This window comes from Polyodon spathula, chromosome 14 (genome assembly GCF_017654505.1).
Source record: "Polyodon spathula isolate WHYD16114869_AA chromosome 14, ASM1765450v1, whole genome shotgun sequence".
Lineage (NCBI taxonomy): Eukaryota > Metazoa > Chordata > Actinopteri > Acipenseriformes > Polyodontidae > Polyodon > Polyodon spathula.
The window spans coordinates 6122145-6141525 of NC_054547.1; the positions used below are offsets into that span (position 1 = coordinate 6122145).

General features: G+C 36.6%; 1 protein-coding gene across 5 annotated transcripts in view; it reads left to right on the forward strand.

The window, feature by feature from the left end:
• The window catches only part of LOC121326896 (CMP-N-acetylneuraminate-beta-1,4-galactoside alpha-2,3-sialyltransferase-like), a 90073-nt gene continuing 70692 nt past the window's right edge, over positions 1-19381 (forward strand). Inside the window, exons 1-2 of one of the 5 annotated variants that reach the window (XM_041270526.1) lie at positions 1-296; positions 16402-16550. In XM_041270526.1, coding sequence (XP_041126460.1) covers positions 16433-16550 — 118 coding nt within the window. In that variant the 5' untranslated portion in view covers positions 1-296; positions 16402-16432. Of the gene's footprint in view, positions 297-12573; positions 13788-16401; positions 16551-19381 lie in introns of those variants that run through there. The other 4 variants (XM_041270528.1, XM_041270529.1, XM_041270525.1 and 1 more) reach the window with 4 other exon arrangements.

The window sequence follows — 19381 nt, forward strand, 5'->3', positions numbered from 1 at the left end:
TAGAGGAGGGAGGGAAGTCAGTGTGCAGGCTGGATACCATCAGGCAACTGGAATCAAAATCTGCGCACTGAGAACAGTGGAGAATTTGACTTTCCTAAGCAATTTTCTGACATGATTCTGGGATCAGTAAGTTACTAACAACCAAATGAACAAGATGGGCAGAATGGCCTCCTCTCGTTTGTAAGCTTTCTTATGTTCTTGTGGTGCGATTGTCAGAATCATCTGGAACTGCGTGCACCTGTACAGGCAGCGGGTTTGAAGTTTCCTTTCAACACACAGCGTTGGATTGTGCATTCGTAAGTGCTTTAGTTCATTCTACTTACTTAAGTAAAAGCTTGAGGGACTCCTGTCTGGGGTTGGTGATTGTTTTTTTTTTTTATTTTTTTTTTTTTAAATCATTAAGTTGGTGCTGCTGATCCTGGTGTGAATAGTGTTTTTGTGAATGTTAAGGTTCACAGTGCTGGGGAGCAGTGAATGCAGAGTTCCAGTGCCAGGAGAAGCTCTCTGATTTCAGTGTTTCTGTTAAATATGTGGCATGACAGTGCTCAATAACTGAGAATGTGGTGTTTGAGTGCCTAATATGAAGTTGGGTGCAGGAGACATAAAATGCTTTAATACTCATCAGGGCTGGGCGACACTGGGGACTGACAATGGTGTCAAGCAGTTCTGTATGTTGATAATAGTGCTGGATGAGATGACAGAGTGCTCTTCTACTCATTTTGATGTGTGGTAATATGGAAAACAATATGGAGTTGAAAAGTGTTTCCCCATAGGGTTAAACAACTGACAGACATATCTGGCCCCTTTTTAAACGCAAGGGGTAATACAACACACTATGACCAGTACCATGTTTCTTAATTCAGCATGGCCAGCCTTTGTTAGTACTGCTTCTTCTATCCAACACATACATAAAATAGATGCTTCACATTTTTTTAGGAATAAAACATTGAAAGAAAAATAATTATAATAACAGTAGCATATACTAAACAGTAAACATGTTTTATGTTTATATTTGGGGAAAATGACATTTTTGTTTAGAAATTTAAGAGGCGATAAACGTCAGCACAAACAGATTAGGCACATTAATCTAACCTACCCTACCTGATGTGTAATGTTCTTTATACAATTATCAGTAACTTTTTAAATTAACCAACTATGCTATAAGTGAACCAACATTTCCTTGGTCGTTTTGTAAATTGACCCATCAGCTGGTAACTTTATACATGTATTAAATTCTAGAGTAGTTAAGTTTACTATACCTATACTGTAAACATGTTATTTCTTGAAAAGATCAAATACATGCTGTTACTATTTAAAATATATTACTTTGTCCTTTCAAACATTATCAGGAATCTTCATTGACACTGGGAATAAAGATTAGGGCTTCTGTTATCTGATTCTGTTACCGGTATATGTACAGCTGCTAGTAAAGATTTTTTCTGAAGCGCACAGTGCCATAGTTTGAGCTTCTGTGCGAAGAGTGTGTGATTGTGTGACTCAGATTTGATTGATGTTACAGCTGTAACTGGATTGTGGCATTTGTCATATATGGAGATAGTAATTATAGGCCTGGTCTGACTCTTATTTCCAGTAAATCTATGCAGAGTTTGGATACTGATGGTGAAAACAAGACACCCAAACTGACTATTTGCAACCTAAATGGATGGTATAATTTATCATGAGTGAATCTTAATATTAATGAAATACCTTTCGGATGACAGAAGACAGGAGTTTATATTACAATAATCATTTTCTATATATAACAGAAATTAATTAGAACCTGGCAGAAATAAATGGGAGTGGAAAGCATAGGACGTGTTAATACGTTAAGTTAGATATTGATTTGAAATAATGAGTATTGGAAAATGCTTACGATAGTGTTTCATATTAATCAACCCTAAAACTGGCAAAAAACAGAGGTTGTCTTAAAACCTGCTTTAATTGGATTTTGTATGAACATTGAAGAAGGTCAGACTTATTTCAGTCACTATAACACTATGGCATTCTAATATATTAATGATAGCCTGTATTTAGATATAAATAACTGGACCTTCCATTAAAAACTTAAAATATTTATCAATGAAGTAAAATAATATTACAATTTCTAGGAGCAACTGTTATACAGAAGTAACTTAATTAGAAATACATCTTATAATGCCATTTAAAGTTAAACTGTTGAAAGAACATAGTAAAGGTTTATTATAATAGAAGCATGGCACTGACAATATTGCAAACATATTGGTAAGACATTTGAGATAATGTTCATTTAATTAAATCAATTTGAGAATTAGTTCAGTTTCTTTAAACAAAAAGTATTTTAGACATTACAATATCAATTAAACTAAAGAATAGAAATGTTTAGCTTATATAGTATAAAGGTATTTATTTATAGGGAAACTGTAGAGTTTAAAAGTGAAAGAATTAAATGTCTCAGACACACAGTAGAATTCTGGAAGGGCGTTAGACCTTCAAAAGATAAGGCTTGGTCATTGGCACTTCAAAGCAGGATTCAGTGTTGGCTCTTAAAAGTGGGATTTGTCAACCTTGAATGATAACCAACAGAAGGTGAAAGACAGGAGTATGCATCGAATAATGAGAGGTGAGTTATAAAAATTAGGATGTAAGCAGGCTTTTTTTATATATATATAATTATCTGAAAAGAGACCGGTCAGGGTGTCTCTTGAATCGGTCAAAAACTGACTTCATGCAGTGAATTTGGAAAAGTGCTTACAGTGGAGTTTCATATTAATTAAAACACAAGGCTTTGCAAGTAAAGGAGGAGCTTGGAAACCTGCTGGTGCAAGCAAATTTTGAGAAACAGAGAGAGGTCAGGCTTGGTCCAAGCATGGTACAAGTTAATATAAGGCTATTATATTTAACATGTTTATTATAGCTGAAAGGCTTGTGATAAACCCCTACAGTCTTTTTTGTTCCACACTTTGTTAATATACCTGTATCTGAAAGTAAACTAAACTGAAAAGGTGATGAGATGCGTTGCTCAGAGGGAATATATTAGAAAGATGATGTTATATATATATATATATATATATATATATATATATATATATATATATATATATATATATATATATATATACACAGAAACTCAAAGATAAGAACTATCAAGGCAGATTGATGATCAGATTTAATTGGGGCTCCTGATCATACATGAGCTACAAGTTGTGTAGTCCATGCTCTGAAAATCTCTGAAAAATGGATTGCTGTTTGGTTGAAGTCAAGTCTCTGAGAGTGATATATAGAACGTTCTAGAACGTAGCGGTGGGCGCTTTAGGTTTTTGCATTGTATAGCCTGAAGGCTAAGCATATGATAACAATTTGTATTACTGTATTGAAGTATTAATGCCTTTAAACCTGTAAAGGCACTGGAAACGTCCAGGCTCCCTAATAGCAGGGATCCAAAGTGGCTTGCAACCACTTGATCAATTTTTAAAGCATTTAATAAACCGAAAAGAGCACTGCTACTGCTCTGATTCGTTAAAACGTCAAACTAAATGAGTCTGTGTCATTTTCTTGATGATTAAAAAGTTGTCTGGACATATAGCACTCCCATTGCACGAACAAAACCACTGCAGGAGTTGAAAACATCTCTGTCCTCCTAAAAATCTCCCCTGGGTTTAAGAGTGTGCTGATATATATATATATATATGAATGTTGTGTTATCCTTGGCAGCAGATTTGCATGTTACTTACATACCTAGGTCAGTCGCTGAATCTCATTTCTTTTCATCTGTAAAATCTTAGATTCCATGATAGAAATGCTTTTTTTTGTTTTTTTTAAATTATTATTACAGTATGCCTTTTGTAGAATCTGCAGGATTTTTGAAATACACAGCTAACCTTTGCAATTATAGATATAGATCATATTTATACTATGTGTAATGTAATAAATGAGTACTGGACTACTCAAGATCGAAGAGATGAATGGATAGGTATATTCATTGAAAGTGTTACAAACACAAATACAGATGCAAAAGTAAAAACAAACAAAATCCAAACCACAATAAAATAAGTAATAATTGTGGAATAACTGTATAAAAACTGGACTATATCCAAAGAATTAAGCCATTTGTTACCTTCAAACCCAAGGACTTGCTTTTCACATTCACAAAGAAATGCATGAAAATAATTATCTGTTGAGGATGATTCTTTGCACAATTGGTAACCCAACACGTACGGTATAATAGCAGATCTAGCTGAAAAACTGATTCACTCACGGGTTAAGAAATTACCTAGCTATGTTTTCAGATCATCTCTGAAAATATTTCCTTAAATAAAAAAAAACTCTTCCAGACAACCAATGTTGTAACTCCAGCGTTACTGGAAAAGAAACGTCAGAAGATGTGAAAGCACCAACTATGATTCATGTCATTTTCAAAAGCAGTTATTTTACATTTGGGATTAAAATTTACGAATAAAATGATCGTTCAGCAATGGGATAAAAAGTGAGGTATGCATTTTGTCACCACCTGTACGGGTACATGGGAAGAAATATTATTTAGCACATTAGATTAAAAAAAAAAAAAAAAAAAAAACACACATATTTCGAATCTGGACATGGAGAAGAAACTATTTTCCAGTTTCATAAAATAGCAAACAATATCCATTTCTCTAATCCCATTCATGGAAAATGATTATAAAAAACATAAAAGTCAAATCCTAAAAAAGAGAATAATGACATACTCAAGATTCTTAAATTATTAAAAAAATAATTTGGAAACACCTATGACTTCTTTACAATTCAAAAAAAATAAGAAGATATTTCCTTAAAGCTCCAATCATTTTAAAAGATATGCTAATTTAGCAAATATTTACTTTGTAGTAAACACAACTGCAAAAAAAGTTTGTAAATATAATTGTACAGATAAATATGCACAGCCTGAATTGTGCTCAGGCCTTGGGTTAATGTTGGTAAGTGACTGTCTTTAGTGCTGATAGTTTAATTTTAAGTTTTTGGGGTTTTTTTGGGTTTTTTTTTCATAAGAGCACATCCTTGTATTCAAGCTGTCATGTCCCACCATCATGTTCAGTATTACATTTGTTGATGTCTGTTTGCAAAATTTGTACCAATGTCTTCATACTGGGAAAGACTTCTAGTCTTAACTTTTGTATTTTAATTTATAAAGTTTCTTTTACTATTTTCTAACCTCAATAAATGTCATGTTTTAGCAAACAAAGTACAACTTAAATCACATGGGTCATGATGGGATGAAGCTACTTTGCCCCATCACATTTTGGGCACTAAATCACTAAAATATACAGAATCTGTATATAAGAATGTGCAGAGAAAACAGAACATATGTTATGTGCCAAGCTATCTTCAGCAAATGCAATAGCAATGCTTTCTGTAAGCTAACATATAATGTAATAGTATGAGCCATGACAAACTGGGCCACTAAGAATGATATCCTGTTACATCAGCAGTCTTGTAAAGCCTGTAGTCCTACATCAGTGTAAGCTACCACTTAGAATCAGTGATCTGGGTCAGAGACAATACAACAGTCTAATGCTATTACGATAAAGTATAGGAAGAAACATTTTCCTTCATTCCGAGTGAACTTAATAGGGATTAGGGATTTTTATCAGTTCAGTTCCTGGTTCTTCTGTTCTTATATAACATCCCATATGAAAAAATATTTTCTGTAGGTTTATTTTTGGTCATATATATATATATATATATATATATAAATATATATATATATATATATATATATATATATATATATATATATACACTATTCTTATCTGACGTAAAGTATTTCATTCATTTTGCTTAAAATATCCTTGTGGCTTTCATATCTCAGCCCCTGAGATGTTGGTTAATCCTTTAGGCTTATAAATGGATTTTACATATTTCAGCCTGCAGTGTGATTATCACAAGAGACTCACATGCTGCGGTGACTGGGGCTCGCTTGCTCGCAAAGATCAAACTAACTTCACACGCACAGTCTACCATGAGGCCAGCGTTTATTATTTCGAAGTATCATTATACACTGTTTATGTTTTATATAAGGTACAGAATCTCCACAAATGAGGGAAGGCATGTGATGTAAATATCAAAAACTGTAACAGCTAGGTAAATCGTAAAAGTTATCCTTTGGAATTGGGACTAATAACATCATGCGTTTTATTTAGAGTGGAGTAGAGCTCCTTTCCAGTGACTGGTCAAACGGGCAGGACTGTGTACATTTCTGTACAGCCGTGTAAAGATTTACTGGGGTATAACATTGTAAAAGCAAACTACTGTAAACCCACACAGTAAACTAGAGCACTAGCAATTTAAAACAATGGGATGCAAGTCATTTGATGCAGGAATAAGGAGGCAGCCATCCCATCAAAGGGAACCTCACTGGATGGAGGTGGGCCAAGAAGACGCTGCATGACAACTGTGTCTTCACCTCAGAGTAAAACTGGGACAGAAAACAATGCACTCCATTACCTCCCCAGTGCACTCCACTACCTTATATTTTATCTTCATCTTTAATTATATCTTTGTTGTATTTTACTGGATTTTGCTGTATATTTTACTTTTTGCGTTTTTTTTGGGTGGCGGGGGTTTGCAATTTTTTGTGGTAAATAGTGAGACTGTGCAGTTCAAAATGCTTCCTCCATTTTTCACCTGACGAAAACGCAGCCAAAACAACATTTTCTGAGTTTTGCAAGAGAATAGCTGAAATAAATAATTATAGTCATTTATTTTTTGTAACTTTTTTTCCTCATCCAGAAAAGCAAAACTTTTGCTACAAAGATTTTTTTCTAAAGTTCATTGTTTTTGAGAAATTTGTAGAAATTAGAAATTTCCATTGGGGTATGTAAACTTTTGACTACAACTGTATGGTAGCCGTATATGCTTAATAAGCCTGAATAATACATATAAAATAGCACAGTCATACTTACATTGACCTGAGTATTCCTTAAGGGCAGCATGGTTTGGGTAGGAATACTCAGATAGATCAGAGTTTTCAAAATATTATTCTGTATGTCTGCCTGGCTGTCTGTCAAAAAACCTTGTGTCTTGTGTCTACCTTGCTTCATTCCTATCTGTTTTGATACAGAGTATCTGTCTGTATGTTTGTATTTATCTTTCTCTGCTACTGTCTTCTCATCTTTCATTTCATAATATCTTTGTCATCCCCTCCTGTCATGTCCTATCCACATCGTTCTCTCTCTCTCTCCCTGCCCCCCAGTGTCTGTGTTCCTTCAGCTCCCTCTCCACCCCTGTCCCCCTCCTGTCTGTCTGTGGCTACAGGGTTTGATTGAAGAGTTAAGTCAATGCTGAGTGACGCAGAAGGGCTCCAGGACTGGTGCAGGAACACTTCCTAGCAGCGGATTAAAGATTCATTAGCGGAAGACACAGGGACACAAAGGATGAATAGTTTCCCTTTCCCCCTGTGCATTGCTGATTACTCTTCTGGTAAGAGGCAAGAATGTGGAAACAACTGAACACATAGATAACACAAGGATATAGGGTCTGCATAAACAGATACAGTACAGCTAGAACAATACACACACGGTACACAGTGCATGCTCAGAACACACACATGCAGCCATACATTCTTGAATATGATATGATTTTTTCATGAAGCTTGTTATGGTGACGCGCACATGGCAACTTGCTGATACGATTACTGTGGTGTATTCTGTGATGTCAAAGGGCATTTTATTCCTTTATCTCAAGAATGATTATTTAAAGTTTGTCTGTATACTATAATGATCCCCTCCAGAATATCTGTTCTTCAGTGGTGACTGTGTGACGCACAGAGCTGAAAAGGACAGCCCCACTCCACAGTCTCCATCTCCGACACGCAGATCAACTCATTTCACTGCCTCATGAAGTGGCACTTGTGTTCAAAACTGCAGCTTGTCAGAACGCCAGGGAGGCGATTTCACAACGCAGAGCCTCTTCCTATATTACTGGACAGTAGGGAAAGCAGCTTCTTAAACAGAAACACTCAAGCAAAAAATAACTTCAGCTGCTGCTTCATACTGTAATTATTTCTGAAAACAAAACAGTAGTTCCACGCATTGCTTGATTTTTTAATTTATTTTTTAATTAGTTATTTAGCAAGTTGAAATGTAGATGAAGTGTTAATGAAATACTACATTAGTTTGCACGCAAGTCTAAATAACGTTAATTTTGCTTCCTAGATTTGATTCTGTTTAGAGCTTGTAAGCTTTTGCTGAGTTCAAATAATCTTTGTTTAGTGATCAGTGATAATTAGTGGGCTAAATATCCCCTTTCTATGTATTAAACTGGAACATTTGCTCTCTTTGTGCCAAGTATCTTTATGGTTGAAAATAAAAGCACAACACCAGCTAGAATAAAAAGTGAGCAGTGTGTGCTAGTTGGTTCTTTAAAGGCATTTATGGGTCTGGGTCAAGAGGGAATTGAAGCTGCCTTCTGGTTCTTTCTAATCCAAGGCTTCTGGTTTTTAAGATGGATTCTGAGGATCAGTACATTCTAATTCAGTAATGGGATGAGATAGAACACAAGCCCCACCCCCAGCGAGGCCTCAGATTCCTAATGGACCTTTCTGGATTGGCAGAGGATGTGAGCCACAGTTGTAACAAACTCAATGGAAAGGCATCAGTGCAGCTTGATCTTTAAAGTGCCCAATTGTGGGTGTCCTGGAGTGCAGAGGCTGAAAAGAAACTAAGTATACAGAAAATTCAATAGATCTATTCCAAGATCTGTCTGTAAAAAATATATCAACTGCCAGGTTGAGTTCTATTTGAATGACCCGAGTGACAGTGGTATTTAGATCCACGCACATAAAGATAAAGGTAATAAACATTGTGCAATCAGCCTATGTGGCAAGAGATTGCTTGTTAGCCTCTCTCAGCTCAGTAACAAAGCTCCGTGCTCAGGGACTCAGGCAGAGAAGCAGACACAGGGTGTATTGAAATCCATTGCTCCCCCTGTTGAACAGAACTTTGAAATGAATGGCTTCTGTAGCAGATGATACTGAATGAATAATAATTAAAAAAAAAAAAAAAAAAAAAAAGCTTTGAACAGCATTTTGTACTCAAAACAGCTGCAGAAAGGGAACATGAAAACTATGTCTTAGTACCCAAGGAATGCCATGATCTCCTCCATCAGCTTTCATTTTGTTTTGTGATATTACTGGTGTTGGTGAATTTAGTGCTGTGAACGACAAGGGGATCACAAAACTCCAGCTTTATAGTCCTTCGCAAAGTAGCAGCAATAGTACCAAGGCACTGTAATCTTCATCTGAAAGGACACCCATGTTCTGAGTGATTGTTTCACAGTGGTGGTTTTGTGGTGTTTGTCGTTATGGCTGCTGTCTATGTGCAATGTTATAACTGCTGTGCTGAACACATAATGATGCTGCAGTGCGATAAAAACCCAGGGGACTGCATAGAACACAGAACACTCTGAAGAAGACTGCATAGAACACAGAACACTCAGTATGTTTTTAAGGCATGCAAGCACTTTTAATGATTAATTTTTCATACAAACACAAATAACAGAAAGAACACCACTGGTATTAAACACAGAGCCTGAAAGTATTTGGCTAAAGGATGTTCTGTGTTTTTGTAAGTGCATGTGCCTTATATCCTTTAATCAATATGTGAGAATTAAAAATAAATAATAATTAAAAAAAGATGGTCTGCATCATTTTTCATTGACAGTAGTTAGGAACTAAATAATGTAGTTACTGCTTTACAGTTGCCAACTTTTCTTGGGTTTCGTTTTCATAAAGTGGATTGTTTTCAACATGCATGCTTGTGTGTGTGTATGTGTGCATGTGCGGAGGACTTGTACTGTAGAAATAGCTGTTCTCTAGTGTTGACTTCTAGGATAAAACTGCGTTATTTTCAGGAGCAAACCCAAGTGAGTACTGCATCATTCTATTCTGAGTATTATGAGGTCGTATAATTAAAACATTAGCATGCCAGGAACACAAGATAGTTTTGTGGTTCTTATCCTAGGCACGCTAATGCCTGCCTGCCATGTAGGTGGATTCTGTTTGCATTTGTTTTTCAGTCCTGTTCATCTTAAGTCATGAGATAAATGCAGAAAGTATTTAATTTAAAATTATGTTAGTTTGTGGGCCAGATTCTTCAGTTGTGGAGCACTGGAGCCATTACTTTCAAATTTAAATTCAAATTAAATTTTTGCAGTGCTGCAGAAGTCCAGAACAGAGGTAGCAGCATAATGCATTTTTTAACATATACATTTGTCACTCCCTGCCTCAGACTAAACACCTGCTTGAATGAAAATGTTATAAATTGTGCATTTATATTGTAGCAAACAGCTTCATCTGTGTTTAACTATTCTGGGAATACAATGCATTTTGCTTAAAACAGGTTGTACTGTATTTTGGTGAGATTATTTTACATGTGAATGGAAGATAGACAGCATGACATAACCGTGTTAGCAATTTTAATACAATGTTATGGTAAATCTGGTCTCCTGGGCACATTTGGGAGACAATCCGTCTCAAGCATTATAAATTTGATGCCGCTCTATCTTTAATAACAGCAAATAATCTGATGCCAGTCTGTTGAAACATGAGTCTGATATATCTGGAAACCTTTTTTTTTATTAAAACATTCATAAATGTGTGATGCCAGATTATTGCAGATATATATTCTTTATTAAAGGAGCAGTGTGCCCTAATGTAAATGACGTTGTCATTTCTGAGTGTTTTTTATGTCTGCAGACAGATGGACTGAAGTTTCCATATGCCCCCGATTTTTAGTAGTGTCAATAGTTTGGGCTAAAGAATGTCCTAACTTAAGTTTTATAGTATTTGAATAAGCCCTTCTCTAGATATGGCCTTACAATGACACTGATAGATTACCTCTATTTGCAAACATTTGTAATAAATATATGTCAAGCCTCACAGATAAGAATTAAACTTTAAGCCCACCGTAAATCCCCCTGTCGTGAGAGTTTAATTACACTGGAAGCCAGCTGTGCACAAAGTATAATCAGCAGTCTTTTTACTTAACTTACTCCAGGACTGTTGAGTATAATCTAAAATATACATTTAACATGAACTCCTTAAAAGTTATTGATAAGTAACAACAATCATGAAGTAACAGTTCACTAGTGGTTGATCTGTACCTCTGTCAAAGACATGAAGAGTTCTATGTAATCTAGCTGTTATGTTATATGTTATGCATCAAAATAGTCCCAGGCCCTAACCTAAGACCTCAGAACGACCTTTAGATTGATATTCTTTTCTATGGCTGTTCTCTGATAAACGTCTAATCAAATAAACTCTCAGCTGAAACATCTTAAGCTTAAGCCCTTGCATCTATGGTGTGCCCTGCGTGAATGATAATTTTTTGTTGCCTCATGCACATCTTACACCTTTACTGAATGCGATCCAGTGAACCTAAGTGACCCCAACTGACTTTAATTTACACAGTTTTTAATCTCAGCTCAGCCGTTCACTTACAGTGTGTGAGTGTGTGTGTGTGTGTGTGTGTTTTGTGTGTGTGCGTGTGTGTGTGTGTGAGAAAGAGTAAGCTATTTTGCAGGTGAAAAGGGTCTCCATCATCTGTCTCAAGGCATTTACTCCATGTTGTTGTTGGCTACACTCATAGGTCTGTACCATGACTTCTAATTACTGGTCTGGCTTGCATCTTATTCATCTGAATGGACCCTATTGACTTCCCTCTGTTCCCCAGAGGCATAAATGCAAACAGAGCCTCCAAGGATGGGTGGAACTCAAGACTGGCCCTTTCAGTGCTCAATACCAGCATACACAAACATATTAATTTTAAACATAAAAAGGCTAATTCAATTATTACACAGCTTGATTGTGTGGGAATGATGCCCTGTAGAGAATGTCTTCTAACAAAAATGCAGCAGTAGCTCTTTTAGTTATAAACTATTCTCCGGTAAATAAAAATAAAATAAAAATAAAAAAAAAAAACCATAGAAATCTATGAAGTTGACTGAAAATTAGCAGTATCTTTAACATATAATGTTGCCAACAAAGCAGGAACCAAGAAACAATGATAATTCTAACAACTTTTTCTGTTTGTTTTTCATCAAGGTCTTAGCAACTGTGTAGGAGTCAGGAAGTAACCGAGCAGCAAGCAAGCCACGTTATATTTACTCTTTTTGTGAAAGGAGAGTCCGTGTAAATAGACTGAGCAGCTGTGTTGTAAAAACCAGTGTTGCCAGGTCCGCGGTTTCCCCCCCCGGAATTCCGGAATTGGGCTACTTCCGCGGGAAATATTTAGGAGTCGCTGGTTGCTACTTTTTGGGCTAGTTTCAAGAGGTCTCGTTTTGGGATTATATATATATATATATATATATATATATATATATATATATATATATATATATATATATATATATATATATATATATAGCTCAAAGAGCCAGCTGCCCAACGTTTCGATATGTTGTACATATCTTTCTCAAGGGATCCTGTTTTATATAATATATAATATTAACTTTATTAAAATTAACAAACTTTTGCAGCCTAACCGCTGCAGTGCACACAAACAAGGTAAAACTGTGTCTGCCTATAAATAACATGACATAACCGCCACTGCGCATGACCATGCGTGTGGACAGGAGAGACGAACGATTGTGTTAATTGCCAGTGAAAAAACAGCCATTTTAAGAAACGGTAAAAATATCCAAACCGCTAAAAAGCAGGAAAAGTAAAGAAGTTTAAGAAAAGTAAAGAACCAGAGATGCCTGGGAGAAGGAAAAGGGTTAAAAGAGTGGATTAGCGGTGTGCCTGGCTATGACTCAAAAGCAGCGTGCAGGTACTGTAAATGTGAAGTCCGAGCACATCACAGCGACCTGTTAGCTCACTGTAAGACAGTGAAACACATCAGAAATGCGGCTCAATTTTCAAATGCAAGAAGTTTATTTGACACGGGATTAAGAAAAAAGTTGACAATTCCGTTAAAATATGAGTTGAAGCTGGCAGCCCATATTGCTTGCCATTGCAGCATCCTCACTGTAGATCATTTGGGATGCAGTCAGGGAAGTTGCACAGAAGGATATTAGTCTTCATAGAACAAAATGCTCAGCATTTATAAAATCTGTCATCGGGCCCGTTGTGCATCAGGAGATGCTTGGACATCGACAACGAGCCATACTCTAATTGTAGACGAAAGCACAGACATCAGTGCAAACAGGCGACTCTGTGGTGTTAAGGTACTTCTGCAGAAAACTTTGACGTATGGTGACATCGTTTGCCAGGATTGTTAGCTTGCTAGCCAGTGATTCTCACAGCATTGCAACAGCCTTATTCAAATTCTTAAAGGAAAACCAATTGGAAGTGGAAAGATGCATTGGTCTGGCAACAGACTGTTGCAGTACAATGTGTGGGAAGAATAATTCGGTACTAACAAAGTTTAGGTCCCACAGCACTCAGCGTCAAAATAAGTACCGCGATCTCTATACCACGATTAATGTTAGAGAAGCCCCACTGAAGATTTTGCAACTTTCTGACACAAGATGACTCGCAATTATCCAGTGTGTTGAAAAAGTGCTTTCTCACTATGAAGAGCGAAAGTTGCACTTTCAGCTTTCAAAGGACACTGAAATGAACTACAATGCTGAACTACTGTACCAGATGTATTCAGCTAATTAGTCGGTAAAACAAGGCTTAGAAACAGTACGAGAGAACGGGTCCCATTCAAATGCAGTATCGCAACAGTAAGACTGGGATTGTGCTATGCACTAAGGAAAAACTACACAAATTTCCATCGTGAAATGGAGGAACTTGGCTTAGAGAACCCACACAGTCACAAGTTCTATTCAGGGTAAGATGATTTGTTTATATTATTTTTGTCTTTTTTTCCTCTCATTATCTCCGATAATTTGCTTGTTTTCTGTGGCAACGACATGGAGGATAGCGTGCAGGCCTTCGACTTGAAGTGAGTCCTCGGAATTTCCTGCGAACCCAAGCAGAAATATGGGCTGGTGTTGGTTTTAAAGTAAGGCTACATTTGGGTGCGTAAAAACGGCAGTTGTAAACTATTTAAAATACCAAATCAAATAAACAAAAAAGGACACAGATTATTGACAAATAATAGCTATTGTGTTTATTAATATTAGCTTGCTAGTTTAGTTTTAGGAAGGTGTACACTACCCTAATAATCTATAGCCTAAAGTGGTAAATAGAAAAGGGGTTTTAAAAATCGAATCACAATTTTGGAATAATTATATGATTATTTGTTTGTCAGATTTGGTATTTACAAGCATCTGAAGCTGCGGCATATAGTTAACAAATATAACGGAATTTCAAAAGGTTGCAGTGCTGGTTAATTCCGCTAGAGGGCAAACTAACAGTCGTTTCTACCTTTATGAATTGTATTTAAGACACAGACATATCATTTATTTTTTTTCTTCTAATGACCCATCAGCATGCTCAGTATTAGCTTTATATTTTATGCAGCTCGATTAACAGTTAGCAATCGCTGTTTAGCAATAAACAAGTGTGGTACGTGTAGCTAGATACTGAAGTACTGTTTCTTTTTTTCCTGCAGTTTAAAATGTTGACTTAGTCATCTCTTTGTAGTTGTACAGTGTGGGCTATTGGATATATAATGTATAGTCATCGTGGCACAAAAATAAGCTGGTGTATATGGAACGTTTGTAATAAAGTGCCGCCCCCAGTACATGATTAAAATCTATTTTGCTGGCTCGTTACCTGCATTTGGTGTTTGTGTAATTCTGTGTCAATTATTGGTGTCTTAAAGTTCTGCAGCCATGGCCTTCCCTATTGTTCATCATCAGTTTCTTCTGACCCAGTGATGCTTCCTAGGATACAGTACAGTGAGCTGGTAACAACAATACCCAAACTAAAACTTCAGACTGGTAACCTGTTTACTGCCAGAGGGTGTTAGTGCTCTAATAGAAAACCAGGGCTAGCCGTGTCCAGAAACAGAGATGACTCTAAAACCTTGATTCCATGCGCCACTGGGAATCGAGTTAGAAGAGGTTTGAACTCAGCTTTGTGTGTCTCCATCAGCAGCAGAGCAATGTAAGCCCAGATTGAGCTGGCACTCAGAAGTGGCAGCTGCCCCAGTTTGATGTAATGAGATTTAGATGGAGTTTCACAGAACGGCTTCATGTTGCAGATGGAATAGTGCGCAGTTAGCACCATTATTTATTTGAAGAATCAATCAGTACCTTTTTATATGCTAAAATATTTCAAATGATCGTACATGACATGCATGGTATTATTGTAAAGAATTGGAAATAGCTGCATACTGGAATATACATGTCTATTGCAATTATATCTGTTGCAAGAAGCCTTTAATGTACACAAGTCAAACCAGTACACTTCACACTCTAATTCTGATACTGTAGATGGAAATGACCTAATTTGGAACACAGGCGTCATTCTCTGTCAGTCTTGTTCTGAATGTCCCTGGCTGCAGTACTGTTGTTCATTCAGTTCTGGAATGAAGTGCTGATGAGAGTCCTGCTGCATCTGATTGCAAGTACCGTAGTGAATTTGAGTAGCTAGAGCTTTTTTTATAGAACAGTCCGGACTTTGTTTGCCGCAATATGTTGGCAAAGCTTGACAGATGTCCAGAATACAGAAAATGTGATTTACAGTGCTGCTGTTGTAAAACTGTAGTAATATGAGAAGGCTCTGATGAAGAATCACTTGCCAACAAAGGACCCTGGATCGAACCTCTATCACAGTTTGTCCGATCTGCTGCCTTGCCTTTTAAGTCATAAGTCCTTGGTCAAATAAGTCTTGAAATACTGTCTGCGGAATCTGTAATCACTGTACTGTAATGCCAACGCTGTAGGTGTGTTTGACAACCGCTGTCCTCATTTTCTGGAAAATAAAGTATGACTGTAGGCAAACCTTTAGGTAGATGACCTAATTTCCTGTCTTCTGACTAGAGGCAGTCAGACTGATTATGCCCAGATAAAAGGAAAACAAGGGTCTGTGTCAGAATTAGACTTCATTACATCAGAGCTCAAAGCACACCAGGAGACCTGGTCAGTGTTCTATGTAGCAGACTAGTATAGTATGTGTACTTGCTCCTGAACAGATCTTAAAAATCTTAAAATTGGTTTGTAATGTTTTATATAGGGTGTTTCTGCGTTATGTGTTTTATTTTATTAGTTAGTTGTGTATTTGAAATATTTGTAATTTTTCATTTGCTTTTATATGTCTGCTATTTCTCTGAGTATCTTTTTCTTTTTCTATTTTCTTTTTCCTTATATAAAAAACATTTTAAAATTATTATTTTCATATTTTGTTTAATTTTTATAATTTGCTTCGAATGAAAGTATCTGTTAAATAATTATATATTTTTGTGGTGTGTGTTACACCTACATAAGTTATGTTAGCGAGTTCCTTGTTTTAATGTGTTTGAGATACAGTCCTGTTCTGTTCCCTCCCCACTCTAGGTGATGTAGTGTGGATGGTACCATGTGAAAAATGAGTATCCTGATCTTTGCACGAAACCTGCTGCTGGCACTTAGTCTCATGCTGGTTCTGGGCTTCCTCTACTACTCTTCTGGGAAGCTGCACATGCGTGGATGGGGCCAAGAGTCACGTAAGTACCAGCGACTGATCCACCTCTTTAGTGAGTACTTGAGTGGTGATGGCTGATGAGATGCAATGGTGGAAACGCCAGCATTGCACACCACCCAGTGATTTCCAGCAGAATCTTTATATGAGTCATTCAAGGCTATTCGTTTGGCAGTAACCTCTGTTGGCTAACTGCGCCACCTTTTTTTTTTTTTTTTAAATAACTGCCATACTAGTTTTGAAGTCTTGTGTTAAAGTATAATTTAATGCAATTTTTAGGAGTATTCAAAGCAGGTTTTTTTTTTTTTTTTATTAAAAAATAAATAAAAATGAATAATCCTACAATGACAAGCAAATCTAAATACAGAAACTCTCCAGGGCTTCTCGCTTGCAGATGGACTAAAGATTATTTTGTGCTTCATTGTGTTTGTGCAACTGGATAGTGCTCACACTGGGACCTTGTGTTTTTATAGATTATAAACGTAATCCTGTGGGCCTTTGTAGTTCAAGAGATGCAGGCTCGTATCTCTTAAACATAAATAAATCATAAATAAAAACAAAAAACATGCGCAAGATCTTAACCAATCTGTGTTACAGTATGCTGCCATAATAATATTGTTATCAAATACCAATATCTGTGACACCTTTAAACTACCACACAGTACCATTTCACACAGTTATTGTTTTTTAGTTTTATTTTTCCATATCTGATCCATTCCTTTTGTTTATAGAAGATCACAACCATTTTTAATTTTATATACATAAAACAAGTGCACTGGTTTTGCTCAGGTTAGTATTGCATGCAGCTATAGCAAAGCTGGTAGTTGTTACTTTCTAGATTGTACAAGCCTTGCGTGGAGTCTAATCTTGAAGCTCCTAACTGCATTTTAAATGCAACTGTTGATCTGCTTCGCTTACCGTCCATAAATATTGTAGAGCTCTGTAGTTGTCATATATATTGAAACTGTGAGTCTCAGCTCTGCAAATGGTATTGTCATGTATTCACAACAATATTACCACTGGGCCAGCAGGGGGTGATACTTACACACTGCATACTTGGCCCTGGCTCGCAGAAGAGGCAATTCAAAAAAGGGTTCTGCAGCTGTAGACCGTGAACTGTACTGTAGCTTCAGTAGATACTTCCTCTTTAAGAAGTCCAAAAGAAGGACTTCAGCAGGGTTGCAGAATAGTGACGCACATAGTGTTCGCCGAGGGATTTGGTTGGGACCCAGAGATTTTATTCCAGCTATAATTTTTTGGGAGCCAACAGGAACACCCTCATGTCAGCGTCAACATCAGCTGCAGCTGGAAATACCCTTCTTAGCTATTTTTTTCACAGCTAATGAAATCTCTTATTGGATTTGAAGAGAAATAAAAATATTAAGCCTAGCCTATATCTTTTGGCTTTTGTTAATTATAGAGGCATAATTATTTGGTTCTGGTAGTTTTGGAGTCTGTTCCTCTGGCTACATTACTAGAAGAGTATAGTATAGACTCTGTGGACTGCTTATTGAACTCATTCCAGCTAGGACACAGTACAGCCCGTGTTCTCAGAAATGCTGGGTCTAATCAAACAAAGAAAAAAAAGTGAGGTTCTTTCTGTAGGCAGTAGTTCAGTATGAGTCGTTTTTCCACAGCAGAAGGTTATTCTGTTTAATTGACTTAATTATCATGCTGTTTATACTTTGTATATGTACAGTACAGTATGTACACAATTTACATTAAAAAAAACAGAATGCATGGCGATGGTACATAAATATGTGTTTGCATAAGTAGGGCTGTGGCCGTGGTTCAAAATTGGATATATCAGAGATAAGAAAGACAACTCTATTAAAATAGACAGGTGATGCTGCAGTCTGGCTTTTTCTGCAGGTTCATGTTGAATTGATTTGCTGTGAAATGCAGAGCTCTTTTCAAATGCAGGGTACTGGCAGGGGGCCAGCTTCCCTGCGCTTCCAACAAAAACAGAATTGAGTTTCCCTTCTTTGTTATTGTTGTTATTTTCCACTTAGTTGTTTGAATAAAGTGCATGTGTATAAAGGGATTGTTACATTGAGAGCCGCCTGTGTGAGACAAAGCCGGTGCAGAAACCGAAAACCTCACTTATTCAGCAGCTTATTACTGCTAAAGAATCTGGGGATAGATTTACTACATTTTTGCTATATGATATTGGCATACTTTTTGTGGTTTGTGTCAATACACCACATTTCCAGATACAGCACGCAGGAGCTCTGAAGATCTGCCAGAGGTTATATTTGACTCTATTCTAAACTGCAGAGAGGGGTAGAACAGGAGCACTGCTTTCCATTTGTACAGTAGCAGCTCAGTTTGTGAGCTGCTCTGGTTCACTTCACAGGACTGGTTCCAGGACTAAACAATCGGATTAATAATTTTAGTCCTGAATTATTTTTGTTGAGCTGAATAATTCTCCTTTATTTAGTATATATGAGAACATACCTTGAGGTCCCGCACTATGAGAACAAGACTGGAGAGTTTCACAGATGCTGCTTTGCAGTGCATGCAGTTTCTTATACTCCCCACTGGGGGGTGTTCTCTGTTAAGGGAGTTTCTCCTGAAGGTGGAATATACATACCTTTATAAAAACTATTTCTTAACTCTGCAAGTGGAGCCCCTCATTTAACCTTCCACAAAACAATAGATATCCATGCAACAGGTATTGGGTCCCCTAGTGTTCTATGTGCAGCAGAGTGAGTGTGAGACAGTCAAATAAAAATTCTAAAGACTTTGTTTCATTAGTATTATATATATATATATTAAAAGACTATATATATATATATATATATAAGATATTAATTTTATTTAAATCAAGCTTTTATGCATTCTTCGTACATGGAA